At 28.0% G+C, this 19325-nt stretch overlaps 2 protein-coding genes and 2 long non-coding RNA genes across 6 annotated transcripts; 3 read left to right on the top strand and 1 right to left on the bottom strand.

The window, feature by feature from the left end:
- The first annotated feature begins 1064 nt into the window (after positions 1-1064).
- On the top strand, positions 1065-2679 carry LOC126833885 (uncharacterized). The gene is made up of 3 exons (XR_007685018.1): positions 1065-1204; positions 1432-1587; positions 2553-2679. It is a non-coding gene; the product is annotated as an uncharacterized LOC126833885 (long non-coding RNA).
- Positions 2680-5413: 2734 nt separating this feature from the next.
- LOC126833504 (zinc finger protein 239-like) lies at positions 5414-8001 on the top strand. 2 transcript variants are annotated; one of them, XM_050564888.1, is made up of 4 exons: positions 5414-5540; positions 5976-6200; positions 6609-6710; positions 6966-8001. In XM_050564888.1, exons 2-4 carry the CDS (start codon positions 6016-6018, stop codon positions 7774-7776), a joined length of 1098 nt encoding a protein of 365 aa, XP_050420845.1. In that variant the 5' UTR covers positions 5414-5540; positions 5976-6015; the 3' UTR covers positions 7777-8001. The 2 variants fall into 2 exon arrangements, with proteins under 2 accessions (XP_050420845.1, XP_050420847.1); XM_050564890.1 differs by lacking the exon at positions 5414-5540 and adding an exon at positions 5697-5841.
- An 830-nt stretch (positions 8002-8831) lies between these two features.
- On the bottom strand, positions 8832-10906 carry LOC126833595 (uncharacterized). Of its 2 annotated transcripts, none has more exons than XR_007684977.1 (3): positions 10643-10894; positions 9886-10565; positions 8832-9419 (listed from the first exon to the last, which is right to left on the bottom strand). It is a non-coding gene; the product is annotated as an uncharacterized LOC126833595 (long non-coding RNA). The 2 variants fall into 2 exon arrangements; XR_007684978.1 differs by lacking the exon at positions 8832-9419 and having other exon boundaries at positions 9470-10565; positions 10643-10688; positions 10827-10906.
- A 3843-nt stretch (positions 10907-14749) lies between these two features.
- LOC126833488 (actin depolymerising venom protein gelsolin 1-like) lies at positions 14750-17755 on the top strand. Its single transcript, XM_050564864.1, has 9 exons — positions 14750-14985; positions 16058-16132; positions 16212-16262; positions 16340-16463; positions 16537-16830; positions 16977-17092; positions 17163-17264; positions 17324-17461; positions 17536-17755. Exons 1-9 carry the CDS (start codon positions 14917-14919, stop codon positions 17605-17607), a joined length of 1041 nt encoding a protein of 346 aa, XP_050420821.1. The 5' UTR covers positions 14750-14916; the 3' UTR covers positions 17608-17755.
- Positions 17756-19325: the final 1570 nt, after the last annotated feature.

Raw genomic sequence — 19325 nt, 5'->3', positions numbered from 1 at the left:
AAACTTTTTCTTTATTTCATTTGTGTTTTGTGGCTTATAGTTTTTAGGCTTGGGTCTGAAAGTTGGGCCGATAATAGTTCTATTGTTTATTTATTTAATAAAAAAGGTAATTTGAAATGTTAACTATAAAGAGCGGTTAAGCCAGCTCTAAATTAACTTATCTGTAGAACAACATTGTTATTTGAGTCAAGTCAGCCAAAAACTGGCCTTTTTTCTCAACCCTTAGGCTCAACAACCCCAACCTGGACCCAACGCCCAAGAACCCCAAAGTTTTTTTAAAGTAATGATTTATACTAGAAGTATACAATTATTAAATTTAATAGTGTATGCTATGCTCGTTAGTTATTACAAAAAATTATAATCCTTTATCAAACGCTTACATTATTTTCTAAGTAAAAAATTTGTAAATTAATTGGCCGGCTATGTGTGTTTTTTTTTAAATACAAATCGTTGTTTAACTCCAAATTCACAATGTTTAAACATGCATCCACATTAATCGTATAAAAGATGTGTACATGCGGTGTTTAAATACCACTCTTACTTCTAAAACTTTGCCCTTATTTATCCCACGTTACTCTATAATAGGGAATTATATGTAAAATTATACTTGTTTTAATTTTCATTATAATATTATGAATAATTAATTAATAGTGATTTATATATCATAATTGTTATTGCACTTTCAGAAATAATAAATTCTTAATGACCTGTGACCTTTTTGATTTATTACTACCCTTTTCTAATTATAAGTTTATTTTTATTTTGAATCAAATCCAAAAATTATAATAAAACATACTATTATTTTACAAGAATATAAACTAAAAAGTTAAAAAATAAAATACAAATTTGTCTAGGGCATGTATACATAACGATAATAACAAATTACATTCTGTAAATTGTAAATAGGCAAAGCTAAACCTATAATGAGTCAATGTATATTAAATATAGTATATTGTATAATATGCATGTAGACAGTATACTCTTTTAATTGTTGTTAAGGTAACAATTTTTTATTAGGTCGATTTGTATATTTTTTCAAAAACAGATGAGATTATTTTATCGGAATGTGATCATTGGATGTTGTTATGGTCAATGCAGCCGAACACATCACGCCACTCCACTCACGCCATATAATAAAGCATATAAATAATATGTACAATCATAGTTCAAGCATAACACAATTGTTTGTACTAAACTATCACTGGTGAGTTTTAAAACATATTTTATAATATTATTATTTTTTAGTTTTATTTAAAACATTTGAATTGCTGAATTATTATTTTTTTCAATTTTTACTATTCAATAATACTTATTATTTTTTTTTTCTATTTAATAACACTTTAATTTAATAATACTTCATTTCAACGTGCATACAATACTTTACGTTTACAATTAAAAAGCTAATATTTACTGCAATATTATTGTTTTCAGTTTCTAGTCTTCATTTTACAAATCCTCTACCAACCAAAACCAAAAATGGGCGCAGAAAAAGTATCCATGAACATCGTTGTGGTCGGACAAGTGCAATCCGCCAAATCCGCCAAAACCGTCACCAAGGTCCAACCCCAAGTTTCTCAATACAATATGGTAAGAGTAAAGTTAAGCTGCTTTTGTAATAGTATTTTACCTTTATTTAAATATACTTAAAATCTTGATAACGATAATATTCCTTTTTAAAATAACTTACGGGCCTCACCCTCACTTTTCTTTAACATTTGAGTACACTTTGGTTTAGAATTTAAGTAATGTTCAATTCTATTCAATTCTTAAGCCTAAATCAGCCTTCTAGGACAACTCAAAGTGGTTCGTATAGAGCTATTTTTTACTAAAATCGTTATAACTTCAAAACTATTTTTCAAATTTAAATAAAAGATTCTTAACGCTGACACTTGTACCTTTAAAATACTTATACGTGAATTGGTAGCTTTGTTCCGATTATTAATTAGTTACAATGACTTTTTCTACCATAAACACTGAATAAAAATATACCATTTAAATGTATCTTTAAACCATTGTTTTTAATTAAATAAAGTTGTCTATTTCAACAAAAACAGAAAGATCAAATGTCTAGAATAGCTTTTTTGAAATAAAATTGTCAGTTTTCAGAACCTTTTTTGAAATATAAGACACGACTTATTTACACGATTTAAGTATCTGTTTTTTTTAACCAAATTACAATAATATATTTTTTTTTTATGTTATTCACTAAAAAAAATTAATGCGCTTTATTTAAAAGTTTGAATTTTTCTTAGTAGTTAAAATTTAAATGTTTTCTTGAGTTATATTGTAAATGCTAATAAAAATCTAGCTGAAATTGAAACTGTACAACCGCACTCCTATAAAATTGTGTTTTTTTTACTTAAAGCTACCACACTTTACAACATAGTCGTATTTAAAATAACACAATACATTGCATTTAAATTTCTAGAAGTTCAACATAGTTGAATTTATTTTTTTATGTAATATTTATGTAGTATTTAGATATTTAAAGTTATTTCACTTGTATTCAATTGGTACATTATTAACTAAAGAATTGTATTTATTTGTTCCAGAGCTGTTAATTGAACTCACATTTCTCCACCTCAAAAATGCCATAGACCAACCGGATATTATGTCCAATGTATAAAAACTTGACATGTAGAGTTTAAAAATCAATCAATAAACCAGCTTTTCCGTTAATTACATGGTACAAGTTTATTTATTTTACTCCTAATACTGTATCTTTTTTCGAATAAGAGACATACTGTTGCATTTATCTAACACGAGAAAATACTTATAAAAGTTAGCTATTTAGCTTTATTTAGCATTTGTTTTCTACAATCTTGTTTTAACATTTAAAAACGTATTATTTAGTTGTAATGTTAAAAATCAACAGTCCTTCCTTTTTAGTTAAATCAACTACAAAACGAAAACTATTATTATACCTATATTTAAAACCAAGGTAAAGTAAAGCTAAATGTACAATGTGTTTGGTAAAATGCACCAGAGATAACTAGTACAACTACTAAATAGGTTTGGTATATTTATGCATAGTGTACCATTGACATAGTTTGGGCCAATATATATTATTCTTAAAAGTGTCAGTTTTTATCATTTTAATCTTGATATAAATTTTATGGAAAACATATACGCGTGCACACCGGTGAAAAGCCATATAAATGTGAAGTTTGCTCCATGTGTTTTTCTTCTAAAAACAACCTAATAGTACACAAACGCGTGCACACTGGTGAAAAGCCCTTCAAATGTGATGTATGCTTATAGACATTTTCTCAAAAATTCCACCTTAACATACACAAATACATGCACACAGGTTAAACTGTACAAATGTGCGGTGTGCTTAAAGTCATTTACTCGAAACTCAACTCTTAGATTACATAAATGTGTACAAGCTGGTGAATGTTTCGTGTGATGTGTGATTAAAATATTTTTCTCAGAACCTGGCACGGTACGACACAGGCTACAATAGCAGATAAATGATGTTAAATAAAGACAAGATAAAATATTTTATTTATATGTAAAAACTGATTAACTACACAGCATTTTTTTTTTTTTTTGTGATTGTTTGAAATGTATTATATACAATTTAATTCTCATTTTTAACAAAATGTATGTACACTGCATTAGCAAATTGAAAAAAAATCAGCCCAAAGATTATAGGTATGTAAATAACCATACAGTAAAACAAAATATTATATAAACTTTGCTTTGAGACTGTTAAGAAATAAACTAAATATATATAATATAAAACTTAAAGGTATAAAAAAAATATATTTTTTACAATTTTGTTTTTAATGTATTCACTTTTTGGAATCTCTGGTGGAATCAGTTGACATTGATTATTTATTCAAAAATTTCTATTAAACAACTTTTAGATAAAATTACTCTTTTACATTGGAATCTATAATATAAGAGTGACCAAAGAATTAAATGGTTCATTTATGGTTATACATCAACGAAAAATAAGTGGATGCTCTTAGTTTGATAGTCTTATACATATTACAATTATGGCTTTACACATAAAAGGACTTGCTTTCCCAAGGAGTTGAACTAAAGTTAATAAAAAAAGAAAGCCGAGTTTAAACACTATGTTATCTTTGTAAATTAGTCACAAATATAAAGTAGGTTTATTTATTATCCACCTATATACATCACTAATAGTATTATAATTTCATAAATTAGCTAATTAATCAACTTTTGAATTTTGATCTTTGCTATAACCTCATGTATGCTATTTGTTGCGCATTATATAGTGTGCCACTGTTCCAGAGACCGTACAGGTATAATACTATACATTACAATACGGGACAGTTAATGATAAGAAATCGCGACATAGCCCCCAGAAATCATAGTGATTGCCTATATCTACATAATGAGGTGTTCACAATATACTTTTTTAAATTCCAACTAAAATAAACATAAAAAAAAAAAGAAATCATTTTAAATTATATTTTATAACTTATTCTACATGTTATGATGTATATATTTGTATGTTGGTTCTTATGTTAAAAGAAAATTAAACAAATCAAATGTATTATTATAAAAATTATACGATTTATTTGTTTTATTTTCAAAACAGGCACAATTGCCTAAAGAAATAATTTACAGTGATATACATTGTATATACATTATATATATATACTTAAAAATAATACTAAAACCTACTAAGCGTAGAAAAAGATAAGTCACATTAGCACTCAGAGACGAAAAAAAGTTAAGTAAGATAGTGGGATAGTTAGTCAATGAAAAACTAATGCAAACAACTTTCTAAACAAATTAGTGACTTAAGCTTTACTAGAACAAGGATTATTATTTCAAGACTATATTCATAAAGGACTCTAGAGGTAGAATTTATTATTAGAAATTAAGTGTAACATTAAAACTAAAATGATTGAGTTAGTTAATCGTTACATACTTATAGTTCCTAATATTTGTATAAATTGTAAATTCTTATTTACAATAAGGTATTTAATACCTTAGATAAGGTATTAAATGTCACTATGAATTTTATAAAAAAATGTAATAATCAGCTACAATTTAAGACTGTAAAAAACAAAAAGTTCATAAAAAATAATGGGTTTTTAATAAAGTGTATATACAGTTAATAAATTACAAATTTATTTCTTAAACACACTATAAAATGTTGCCATCATGAAATAGATAAAATCAGAAGGGTCACTTTCAATGTAAACAAATAAGTGACGACCATTTTGTAAAGACCTACTCAGTATGGTGCAACCATAGACCTATAAAGAAATGGACTGGTAGTAGAGAGAGAGGTCCGAATATCGACATCGTTAAAAAAAGACAGAGAGAGTTGTTAGGTTCGTCATGGAAGAAATAATTATATCATGGAGAAATAGTAATATGATAATACCTGATAACGAAATTTTTATATTAAAATGTTTTAATTAATCTTATTATAGTTATTAAAATATTGAAATTTAATTATCATTTAATTATTATACGTTAAGTGAAGGTCAGCCGAAAAATCATATAGGTCCCACTTAACAAAAACCATTCATTTCAAAAATCAGTAAAATGTATTATTCCTTTTTTTATATTTTTTTATTATGATTGTACCTATTATTATTTTTTGTATAATTATTAAACTTTGCGATTTTTTTATTGTTATTATATAATACTTAAATAACATATTTCTTTAAGAAAATAAGTATTATTAAAAAGTACATTATTTTGTGGAAAACGCAAACAAACTTTTATATACATTTTTTTTTTACTGATTAAAGCTAAATAAACCTAAAATTGAATTTTAATTGTGATACCCTATAAAACAGATGAGCTGCGTACTACATATAATGATTTTGTTCTCGAATGAAACCTGTAGGCCTTATTTTTGCTTTATTTTCCCAAAAAGTGTATTTTCATTCATGTTACATATAAATGTGCTCAAACTCTAGCTATATTTTTAAAGATTAATCATGAGATCTTGTACTAATATTTGCTTTGTTTTTTAGAGTTAGTAAGTAGTAAGAAACTGGCTAAGACAGAATTGAAATGGGTGATTATAACCATGGGATGGTGATCAAAGTAGATGAAGAAAATGATGATGTAAAAGAGGAATTTACCGAAACCTTGGTGGAAAAAATTGAACCTTATTATATTGCAAATTCTTCTGACGTTTGTTCTCCAACAACCCACAACAACAGTCTTCAACAAAACACTAATGATGATCCATATAAGTAATGTTTCTTTAGTTTTAAATTGAAGAATTTTAAATACATTTTGTTAAAACATAACAATAACATAGTTGAGTAGGCATTCCGTCACAAATTACTAGGCATCTTTATTCTGATATTGAATTGACATTGGATAACCTGTTGTTAGTGTTAATAATACTATTTATCTGGAATAGACCCGCCTGTAAAATGTTATTATATAAACTTTGACCAACATAGCCTCAAATAAAACTAGGTTATTCAAATAAAAAAATGGTTATTCTTATTTACATTTAAGCTAAGACAACAAATATTTGCTGAAAATAAAATAATAACAATAACAAACAAAATTAATAAAAATATAATGTTTTTAAAATTATTATATTAGTTAAGATTTCTTCCAAATTTTTTAAAATGTGCTTTGATTTTTAGATTTAAAGAAGAAGGAGGCGACCTGAGCATTAAAATTGAAGTAGAAGAAGAAAATGAACAGTCAGAAAGGGAACAAAATACAATCGATGGGAATGCATACTAGTAATATAATTTATAAAATCAAATATTTTAAATAGCAATGTTGTGATCATGGTTAAAAAACCTATTATTAATATTGATATTTCTTTTTTTAAAAGAAGGATACCAAAATTTACAGTTATTTTTTAAATACTAATTTAACAAACTCTTTGTGCGACTGATAGCGTCTATTACATAATTCTATTTTGGTATCCTTTGCTCATACCAGATGTTCTCTTTTCCTTATTTTGAGCCTAATCATACATTTTTTTTTTTTAGTTTTGGAAAAATATGGAATGAAACGTTGGTCAAAATTGAAGTAGATTTGGACGAAATACAGTCATTTATTTGTGAATTATGTAAAAAGTCTTTTATTACAAAAAAGAGAGTGGCCCAACACATATCTCAATTACATAGTGCACATTCAACCGTCCAGAAGAATTTTTCATCTAAATCCAAGAACACAGAACACCGACGCGTGCACTCTGGTAAAAAGTCATACAAATGTGACGTATGCCTAAAGCTCTTTTCTGTCAAGTACAACCTCAAAATACACAAACGAGTGCACACAGGAGAAAAGCCCTACAAATGTGACTTATGCCTGAAGTCCTTTTCTGTAAAATGCCACCTCACACAACATGAAAGCGTGCACACTGGTGAAAAGCTCTACAAATGCGATGTATGCCTAAAGTCATTTTCTCAGATATCGGTACTCGCAACACATAAACGCGTGCACACGGGTGAAAAGCCCTACAAATGTGACGTATGCCCAAAGTCTTTTTCTGTAAAATACAATCTCAGCATACACAAACATGTTCACACAGGTGAAAAGCCCTACCAATGTGCGTTGTGCATGAAATCTTTTTCTGTAATTTCGAACCTCGCACAACACGAACGCGTGCACACCGGTGAAAAACCTTACAGTTGTAACGCGTGTTCAAAGACATTTTCTCAAAAAGCCCACCTCGCACAACACAAACGCTTGCACACTGGTGAAAAGCCCTTCAGTTGTGACATGTGCTCTAAGTCATTTCCTCAGTCATCGGCACTTAGAGTACACAAATGCGTTCACACTGGCGGAAAGCTGTAGTAATGTGCTGTGTACTTGAATTCATTTACTAGAAACACAACATTTAGTTTTCACACATTTTCTAGAATAATCATTAATGTACATTTTTTAGACTTTTTAACTATCAGTTTGTAAATTAATAGAGTACAGTACCTCTAGGTGTTTAAGTGATTTTATGTTAAAGACAAGATAAATGTGTTTTATAGTTGATTAACTAAACAGAATTTCTTTTGCGATTGTTTGAAATGTGTTATTTATATTTTAATAGCGTTTCTCATATTTTGTTGAATTTATTTGATAATTTAATTATTATAACAAATTTGAATATATGTTAGGTAGGATTTACATTGATTCAATTATGTTGACATGACGTCTTACTTCACAGGCTCACACGCACGAATAGTGAGCGTTAAGAAATCATCTTAAAATGTTCCTGTGAAATTATTAATGATACAATTGAGTTCCATTATCATTAGGTAACTTAGATTAGATACCTACCTTTGTTAGCTTGATCGATGTAGTTACACAACACAAGACATTTTGGTTGAAAAATACATTATCCATTTTTGCAGTGTTCACTTTATTTTTATGTAAATTTGTTTTATTATCATTTTAGGTTTTTCTTCAAACTTCTTTTTAGTAGTAAAAAAAAAAAATTATCCAGAGAATACTTTAAAATAATTAATATTAAAAAAAACATTTAACATTATTTATTATATTTAAGTAATAATAGAAGATAATATTATTATTTTATTAACAAGGCATCTGACGAAGTATTTGAAAATTTCTAGTGTTGCCTTTCAGCCGTTAAAAATTAATGTATTAATTCATCACGATAAATGTTCAAATGGTTGTTCTTACAAGGATAAATGATTTTGAAATACAAACCAAACAGTTAAACTAACAATAATAGGTTAAGTATATTGACTTTATATTGTGTTTATTTATCCAGCAGTTACCAGATATAAAAGTAGCAAAAATAGTTTTTTTTTTTTTTTAAATACGTAAAATAAGTTAATAAATATTTACTATGTGATATAAAGAGATGTCATTATTTATTTACATGTTAATAATTTTGTAATTATTTGCATGGCCTATTCAAAAATATCTAAAAAGTTGTTAACACTTAAATTGATATCATTGAATTTATCTTAGATAAAAAAAAATGTATACATCAATAAAATTGCCAATCACAAACATTGGTTATTATTATAAGAAAAATATATTTTATATATTATATATAAGGGTAAAAAAAAAGGTTTACATTATGATAATTAAAAATTCTTATAATAATAAATATGTTAAATTAAATAATTATAGGAGCTCTCTACACACAAATGAAAAAAACATTCATAACTAGTTACAATAATTTTAATTAGTTTGACAACTGTGAGTAGATCAGTTTGTAGCCTAATCTGATTGGAGTGCGTTAATGGTTCAATCACCAGTATGACGGTCAACTCAGATCTAACTCTGCATTACGTTGTGTCCGTCTTTGATCGCTTTGGTCATTGACGACATGATGTGGATTTTTTGTGAAAAAGACTTAAAGCACACAAAATATATACCGTGTGCTTAAAGTCTTTTTCTCAAAATTCCCACTTCATCTTCAAGACGACCATCTATTTGTTTTTATGCGCTTCATACCTTTCAAACCATTGACACTGCAACAGAACAATATTTACAAGGTATAAAATAATGAATACTCTTTTAAAAATAATACACTAGTATAATTAGCACAAATATAAAATACAAACATAGCTCTAGTAATTTTCCTTCACCGAAAAATAATAACAAATTTCAATTTTTCACTATATCATAATTAAAGATACAAATAATAATTATTAACATAATAAAATATTTTGTTTAAATCTTCTTTATTTACTGACTGGCAAACATACATTTATAATTGTCAAGAAAGAAACATTAAATATTACATTAACAAACAAATCTCACAATGTCTTTTGCGTTTCTCATAAAACACTAGTAAATAACCATTTATTGGGTTAGTTAATAAAACCACTCTGCCTCTTACAATCATACTTAAGTAATATAAAACATCAAGTCATAATCTCCAGAAGTTATCCTCAGTGGAGAGTTGGAACATTATTTTTAAATATTATAATATACCTAATCTCGTTGAAGAGCGACGTTTGGTTCATGGCTTTATATCCGGTACGACGGTTCTCTCACAGCTAACTCCGCCAATAAGTTGTGTCTGTAGTTGTCGCTGTCACGAAGTGGGTTTTTTTTTGAAAATGACTAAGAACACACAAATATAAAAGTATGTTCTAAGTCATTTTCTGAAAAATCCCACTTCAACCAAAAGATAAATGACAATTATCTATTCTTTGGCAAGTCCGAAAAACACATATTATAACTATGGCTATGAAATATGGGCATCACCTCTACAGCCCTTTACAGCGCTTCTGACTCTCTCAAGTCTTAAACTAACGTATGTAAATAATTTAGGTTGTTTGTAAAATTTGTACAAACCCGTAAACAGAACATTAATTAATTCATTAAAATATATCAATAAAACGATCAAATCAATGATAATATTTTTTTATAATATGCAAACACACAACATTGAACATTTTTCATGCAGATCAGAGTCACTTTAAAGAAGACATAGATATGTTATAATAAATACTACTATCTACTTGAAAGTGATGTACACACACACATGGAAAACATTAACATTTAAATAGAGCCTATAACGTTGTTCACCATTATCGCCTCTTCGACTGATGAAAGCGTTTCTCACTCTGTAAGCCTTTGAATATGGAACGAATGTACGAACCCGAAAACTGTAGATTCACAATAGAATTTTAATAGAATGAATAAATAAATAAAAATCGCCGTTCATCACCAACCCGGTACTTACCTACTATTAAACAGCCACGATGAGGTCGCCGGTTACGGCTCTGATCCTAAAATTTAAAACAACGGGTATAAAAAGCACACAATTCTAAATCTAATATTATGAGTCAAACAAATAATTATGTAAGCAGACGATTATTATTCATTTTCCGTCACTTTGGACGACACCATGGAGTATGGACAAGTACCTTAACCGGGCGAGACATAAACACATTATATATTACACAATACACATTACTGACGCTACAGCTATATAACTAAACAAGTGCCTACTTGATAATGATGAGCGTCACTTGTGTGACGTGGATGCGTTTCATAGGCTCTGTCATGTAACAAAAACACGGTTACCTCTCATTACTTATAACCGTGGTTACGGTTATATGGTGCGAATGCCGGCGTCGTAGGTGATAACAGCGGCTGGAGGTAGAATGTAGTGGATGTAATATATGATAAGAGCAGCCAGAGGTTCCCAAAATATTAAGAAAAAATAAAATCATTAAATATACCTACTTCTATATTGGCTATTGCTTTATTGTGCTTAGAAAATAATTATTATGTTTTCTAATTAAGAAAACTATTAGAATACTTGGGCCCTTTAGATACTATTTATCAAGACGGAAGGAGTTTCTTGTGGGGGAGGGTGCTTAAACAATGACAACTTATAAAATACACATAATATAATATCATGCTTTTTTTGGACTTAGAAAAAAAATCCTAAAAATACTTAGTGACCGATGAAACCTTCGATATTAGTCTCATTCGAAAGCTAAGAACTTCTACTATTTTAGTATGTAAGTTTCAAAAGTCGATATTGACCGGAACGTATTACTAGGTGCATTTGAACTCAAACAGGTATACACAACACACATAATATTACCTATAGTACAATGCTTTTATATGGCTATGGTTGGCCAACAAAATAGATAAAAGCAGAAGGGTCACTTTCAATGTAAACATAAAAGTTACGACCATTTTGTAAAGACTTATTTGGTATTATGTATTTTATCTTTACACAAACTTAAAATGATTATGTACAGATATAACAATATTGTAGTGGTGTAGCCTTAAGAAGATGATCAAAGTTCAAAAATTGATTAATTAATAATGAAATATGAAACCATAATAAGATATTATATTATTATATTATTTATATTAGTTTTATCTTATCTGTTCTATTAGTTTTAAATATTTCTTAGAAAAAAAATCTTATGATACCTATCTAAAATCAATGTTTGTATTTGAATAAAAATTAAACTTAAGTAGTACATATTTAAAAGTCAATAACATAATATTTTAGTTGCAATACTATGTAAAAAAAAAAAAAAAATTACTATTATATCTATACCCAATAACCAATTGTTAATCATTTTTAAAATGCAGAATTATTTTAAGTTTTTAACTTAAGCCGTCAAAGAAAGTGACTTGCATGTTGGCATAAATACTTAAGAGGACAGTTCCCGTTTATTTCTAAGGAGTAAGGATAGGCAATTTTTTCGCAAAATCTTAATTTAAAACTTGAACTATAGTATACACTTATTTAGTATTTACAATAATTGGGATTCTTTATTGATTGCCATTTTATTTTTGTCAGACTATCGTAGTCATTTCTATAGGATAAATTATTTTGAACAAGTAAAATACCATTTTACTTGATCTACACATTCTACACGATGACAATATTTTAATAACAAATTCTTTATTGTGAAATGTTTCAAATGTGTGTATCATACACGTACTAATGTATAAAGCAATGTTAATATATGTATAGTATTTTATAGAGGTCATATAATTTACTCGTATTCATTTATCGTTCAAATAAACAATATTATGCTAACTAAGCTAAGTTTTTATTTATTTAAGAAAATACTCAATTTGAAACATATATTGTTATCTAAAACGGATAATAGTAAAAAGGTCACACAATTTTCTCATGTTCATCTATAGTTCAATTATATAATGTTATGGTTATTATTCGAAGATTTCAAATAAAAACACTTTTTAAAAAACATTTTATAAAACACTATCTATGTTAGTTAAATTATTTAAAATGTGAGTCTGGGACTGCTGAAGTCCTTCTAGCACCCCACTAGTTGCGCCTATGTAAATAACTAGGTAATAAGTTAATTAAACATAATATTATATGTTTGCAATTTATATTAGAAGAATGTTCTATTATTATCTAGTATTATTTACAACTATAAATCTGAAACCAGAAAAATCACAAAGTACCTTATTATATGAACTCACAAAAAAAAAAAAACGAATGTAGTTCAATATTAATTAATAGCTCTATTATTATAAATATAATAGCTCTTCAGAACAATTTTGTCTACACTACTTGTTAATTAGTAGAATGGCTACAAATAGTGCGTTACTCCCAACCACTGATTAACATTAAATCTAATATACATTTAGTAATCGCGGAAATAGACAGCTCTAAAAATATGTATATACATATATTTATATATTATATTATATATTATTTTAATTATAATAACTGAACAGCATATGAAGTTTATATTCGTAATTAATAGTTTGGATTTGGGTCAAATGTGAATTTAGTAATAACAAAATAACCTCTCTTATTTACTAGTTAGTACATTAACGACTTTAATTAAAATATAAGAATCAAGCTGTATCGTATATTCCCTATATAGTGGGCTTAGACATTAGAATCTTTGATTCGCATACAATTGTATAATAGAATATATATATATTCTAATCTATATTAAATCTAATTATATATTGTATAAATGCACTTTATGTCTCATTGATATCACTTGAATACGAAAAGAGTTATAAAAATAAAACAATAGTTTTTGTGTTATAACCGCATAGGTACATAGGGCATATAATACAATATATATTTACATGTATATTAATATTATATCTACATCAATAGGGTTTATTCAGTTATTGAAGTGTTTTTCTACAATGAGATTTCAATTTTTCGCTAAGTCTTATGTTTTAAACCCCCTTCCAAATTGGTTATTTTTATATAAAACTTTTAATACTTAAACGGTAACGTATACATTTTCTTAACTTTATAAATTAAGAATAGTTTACTTACTTTCAGACCACTCTTTTTGCGGATCGTAACAAGTTTGAGGCTGGTCCGTGATAATATTAGTAATACTGTATTATTTCTATTGTTAATTGTTAAATTAGTTTATTAATTTTTTTTTTTTATAATAAAATCGAATAAAAAAACTGTGTCTTTCAATGTATAAAAATTGTGTAAATTAAACTATAACTTTTTTCAATTACATTAGTTTAAATTGGTCACTTTATTTTTCAAAATGTTTAATACAAACAAATTATTTCAATTTTAAAATAGTGCAATTTCGTGTATTGCTGTCACAATTATTCTTACGGTAATTACACGACCTACAGCGATTGAAATTCAAAAAACAGCAGTTAATCGTCGCTTTTAACTTGACCGTATAGTGACTAGTATTGTGATTTTTGACTGATAATTATTGTTTTTTACGGTTATAATCATTATTAGTACATAGTTTAGTTAATTGTTTAACAACTATGTCGGTTATCTTTGGCCGGACACACCACTGTTTACATGGTAGCAATAAATAACAGTACAAGATTTACATTATTTTTAAATAACATAGTTTAAGTTCCAACAGTTTTAGAGCCTTAAATATTAATAGTAATAGAGCCTTGAATATTTACAAATGCAGAGTTCTGTATGAGCATCCTTGTCAAGAACTAGAGGGCAAAACGAGTCAACATTCAAAGGGGGGGAAACAATTGAAGATCTCGAATATTATTTGAGAAAGATAAAGTATAGGCGATAGAGTATATTTTTGTTAAAAATATAATACAGTATTGTGAAACACAAGTGGCATACTATGGCAATAATATGCAAACTAATATAAAGCAACAAGCCATTGGATAACGATAACGACTACATACATGCTTATGCGTTTTCTTTTAATCTAACAAAATATAACATATATTATAGCGGATAATTATTCTTTAATTGACGTCAGCTAATTAGGCGGAAAAAGCAACTGCTATCTACAACGTTTTTTTTTTTATGAAAACGTCAAACCGTTGCACCGAATAGCTGTTGATAAATAATAATATTATACTTTAATTGATGGTTTTATGATAATAGCGACATTGATTTTAGTATATAAATTATTCTAAAATCAATGCTACCAGTCACCGGGTTGTGAGTCAAACGTGCACACGTTTGTAATTGTGTGTTATTTTTACAATATTTAAAGCCAAAAAGACCGGCCGTTATATTCGACCGTCATGTCAGTCGTCCATGCTGCATTTGAATCTGCCGGCAAAACAGCTGGACTAAAGATCTGGAGAATAGAAGTAATATACTATTATTTATAAACCATATCATCATAAGTTATTTAAATCGCCTACAAAAAAGGGAAAAGACCGTATTTGATTTATAGTCTTTCAACGTGACCATAGTCCAGTGCTTGGAAAATTCTTTCAAATAAGGAACTGGTTCATGTTCATGCTAGATTATGTATATTATGATTACTTATTATACCGAAAAATATTACCGTTTATAACTATAACAGCTATAAATGATTATCCAGTAATTAAATTTCAACAATTTTTGTTTAAATTAAAAATAATTGTTGCATGCGCAAAAAAAAAGTTATTACCAATAAGCTTCTTCTTGGACAATAATTCAACCAATACATTTGACTATAAAGGATATAATTTTATTTTAAAATTTCCACATGACAAATGGTAATTTTCGGTACTTTAGATTAAGATGATCACTTGGCAATAAAGGTATATGTGCGACAAAACTTAGAAAACAATTTAAGGTTAGTAATAGGGGTTTCTATTATAAGTAGGTATTTTCAAAACTTTCATCTTTTGAGTTTTGTACATTATCGTACCTAAATATTATTTTTTTCTTCTTCAAATTTACCTCAAAGTTAAAATTTGTTTCTTTTTTTTTTATTCTCATATAAGTATACATTTAAGAAACATAATATACTTAATAACATACCTATACAGTCAAAAGGCACACAGCATTGTTACTATTTTTGATTACTGTTACATTCAATTAAAAAATACTAATTATTAATTAATAATATAAAAGGTTTCTCCTTAATGCTATTCCATAAAGTTTAAATAATACAAAGCAGGGTAAAAAATTTGTTTTATTTTACTATCATTATCACTGTATTCAATTAGGGTTTTGTTAAAATGGGATTTTCAATGTTATTTAAGTGTGAGTGTACCTAATCATCTTCTCATTTATATCGAATAATTTATTGTTTATCTTGTACAATTTTTAACATAAATGTATAAGACAGGTATATTTTATACTTATACTACCTACATAAGTAGTGTAGTGTATATTAGCTTACCTTTGCATGCCATGAAAAATCGTTGACAACAAATTGTTTTATTTCAGAATTTCGAACCAGTACCGTATCCAGTAAAAGATTATGGAAAATTCTATACCGGAGATTCGTACATCGTTTTGAATGTAAGAATTCACAAAAAGAAACATTGGTGGGCAACAATTATTATACTAACCAATAATCTTAACGGTTTACATTTTTCAGTCAAACGGGAATTCCGACATATACTACTGGTCTGGAAGCGAATCTTCACAAGTGTGTAATCATATTTCATGGCTTATTTTACACGTATACGTATTTTCAATAAAGAAATATCTTTTTATTTTATCAAGGATGAAATCGCATCAGCAGCTATGCATGCTGTGCAACTGGATGACGCTCTCGGAGGTGCACCAGTCCAGCATAAAGAAACTCAGGATCACGAGAGCCATGCGTTTTTGTCTCTTTTTTTACCTTGTAATTATACTCCAAAATATTGGGTACAACCAATGCCTACCTAAAACGCTCATTAATTTTCTTCTCGTTTTAGCTATCCGTTATTTGCCCGGTGGTGTAGCTTCGGGATTCCACCATACGGAAATCAATCCTGGCGGCGAGAAAAAACTGTATCAAATCAAAGGCAAAAAGAACGTTCGAGTCAGGCAAGTAGCTCCAAATGTGTCGGCGATGAATCAAGGCGATTGCTTTATTTTGGACACCGGTAAGGAAATTTACTTGTACGTTGGACCACAAGCAAACGGAACAGAGCGACTCAAAGCCATCAGCGTTGCTAATCAAATTAGAGATCAGGATCATCTGGGAAGAGCCAAAATAAATATCGTTGGTTAGTGAACTAATAAACATTAATATTGTAGGCTAAAAAATGCATATGTTTTTTAGGGCGTTTTTTGTTTGGCTCCATAAAGTATACCTTTCGCGGTCAAAAATGTAGTTAAGTCAATATATATATAAATATTATTTATTTTGTAGACGGATCTAGCACGCCAGAAGAAAGCGACCAGTTCTTTGAGCAATTGGGTTCAGGATCGGCCGACCAAGTAGCACCGGCTGTCGATGACGATGTAGAATTTGAAAAGAAAGAAGCTGTTAGTGTATTAGAAAATAAATTTAAAATTTAACCTATAGTTTACACTCATTTACAATATTATTGATTAGATAACACCGGTTTTGTACAAAATAACCGATTCACAAGGTGGACAAATTTCATCAGAAAGAGTCAATGAAAAACCACTTCTCCGATCTCACTTGGAAACCGACGTAAGTACGGCGTACATGGAAAAAAGTACTTCTGAATATTAAAAACTCATCTTTTCAAGGACTGTTTTATTTTGGATACGGTTTCTTCTGGTGTATACGTGTGGATCGGCAAAAAAGGAACGTCTCAAGAAAAAGTGGAGTCCGTGAAACGAGCGCAAGCTTTCATCCTGGAGAACAATTATCCTGCTTGGACAAGAGTACGCTTATTAGATATATTTTTTTAATTTTGTATACAAAATGATTGCATACTATTTATGCACGCTTAATATAGGTTGTAAGAGTTGTCGAGGGCAGTGAACCAACTGCGTTTAAACAATATTTCGAAAATTGGAAAGACAATTGAGGAGAGATGAAGGTGGATTCCATTTGAAATAAAATATACATATAGAATATATGTAGAATGTTTTGAGTTTTTTTTTTAAATATTACTAAAATAATAAGCGTATTTAAATTTGTTATATGTTATTTTAAATACATGTATTAGTTTTAAATATTGTGTTATGGTCTTGTTGAAGATATTTATGAATTTATTTGCTGGGAATTGACAAATTTACTAAGAATGCCATAAAGTAAAAAAAAAATTATTGAAATTAAAATGATATCTATCTAAATGTAAATATATATATATTTTTTTTATATTTATAAATGATTAACAAACCATATGTAATGTATTGCAAATATTATAAATTTTACACATTTATTATGTTGAATAAAATATTATTTTAGTTATATTATATATAAAAAATTCTCATTTATTAGCCATAGGTTTTAAGACGGTTTTTTAAGTATGAGCTATTAACAGATAGTCTTAATAGGTCTTGTATGACGGAAACGTACACAAAAGCCAGCCAAAAGTATTACAATTAATATGCTCCACTTAACAGAATGCTGTTAAATTGTTACTTAGTTAATGATTTCTACTTTTTTTTAACCAGTTCAGTCAAGTTAATATTAGGATCTAGTACGTTGTTTATTTATTATTGTTGTTTTATCATACATAAATGCATGCAACAAACAATATACATTTATCCAAAAACAACATATTTTAACGCATATGTAACAATTGTGGTGTAAAAACTAAAAATTCAACGAAATTTCATATACAGAATTTAAAAAGTTGCAAATTTTTTTCCACAACATATGACCTAGTACAAAAATAAATAATATATCGGTACCATTCCCGCTATTGATGTTAACACCTTTTCGTCGTTTACCTTTTGGTTATTCAAATATACGCTAAACACACGTGGTATTCATCACCAAATCACGCACAGTAATTAGATTTTTTACAATTTACATTTATCTGAACTTTTTCCAATTTTACACCGCCCCCTTCCCCCTCAAAACGAAAAATAAACAAAATTATTGCTGATTGGTAGACTTGCTGATAAAACAAATCAAACCAGCGGTTTTTAAGTTATATACAGGCAAGAAGTACATCAGGTTTGTACTGAAGTTAAAAATACTATCTAGCGAATAGACAAAAAAAATGTACACAAAATAATCGAATAAATAAATTAATAATTAACGACTGTTCAACATCAACTGTTAAACAGTTTAACATCAAACAACTTAAGTTTTATTAATTGTTATAAATAAATATATAGCATGCAATAAATATTTCACAAAATAATGATTACAAAAAAAACTAAATAATTAATAGAAAAAAGTTTTCTAGATTGGCTCAATGACAACGTATTTACATAATTTACAAAGATAGTAAGAAATCAGGATTACTATTTACAATGCGCGTTAAGGGAATGAAGAGAATAGTTAGTAGAAGTGGGAGGAATGAAAAAAGGAGCAGTGTTTCGAGTATGTCGAGCGGAAACTCAGAAAGTTCACTTTGAGAGTAAGACAGGGGAATCTATCTTGCCAAATATTATTATTTAAAGGAAACGTTGTAAGAGATCTTGAATGGGAGTCAAGTCGTGGTGAGAATGCGGAATTTTTAAGAGATTGATGCAATAGGGTGATAATGGATGAAATACGATGGACATGAGTATTAGAAATCCGGAAAAAAATATTTTTTTGTCATTTTAAAATATTAAATGTCTAACC

The sequence above is a fragment of the Adelges cooleyi genome, unplaced genomic scaffold, assembly GCF_023614345.1.
Source record: "Adelges cooleyi isolate 19-005CV unplaced genomic scaffold, UGA_ACOO_1.1 ACOO_flye_CR_arks_rails_tigmint_CR_PRNA_2, whole genome shotgun sequence".
NCBI lineage: Eukaryota > Metazoa > Arthropoda > Insecta > Hemiptera > Adelgidae > Adelges > Adelges cooleyi.
This window is presented reverse-complemented; position numbering and strand designations above follow the sequence as displayed.

Excerpts from the sequence above, each read along its gene's own strand:
- LOC126833488 (XM_050564864.1), top strand. The coding sequence starts at position 14,917 with ATGTCAGTCGTCCATGCTGCATTTGAATCTGCCGGCAAAACAGCTGGA. Across the intron at positions 16,133-16,211 it reads ATTCGTACATCGTTTTGAAT|TCAAACGGGAATTCCGACAT; the intron begins GTAAGAATTCAC and ends TACATTTTTCAG. Across the intron at positions 17,093-17,162 it reads AATTTGAAAAGAAAGAAGCT|ATAACACCGGTTTTGTACAA; the intron begins GTTAGTGTATTA and ends ATTATTGATTAG.
- LOC126833504 (XM_050564888.1), top strand. The coding sequence starts at position 6,016 with ATGGGTGATTATAACCATGGGATGGTGATCAAAGTAGATGAAGAAAAT. Across the intron at positions 6,201-6,608 it reads ACTAATGATGATCCATATAA|ATTTAAAGAAGAAGGAGGCG; the intron begins GTAATGTTTCTT and ends TTTGATTTTTAG. Across the intron at positions 6,711-6,965 it reads ATCGATGGGAATGCATACTA|TTTTGGAAAAATATGGAATG; the intron begins GTAATATAATTT and ends TTTTTTTTTTAG.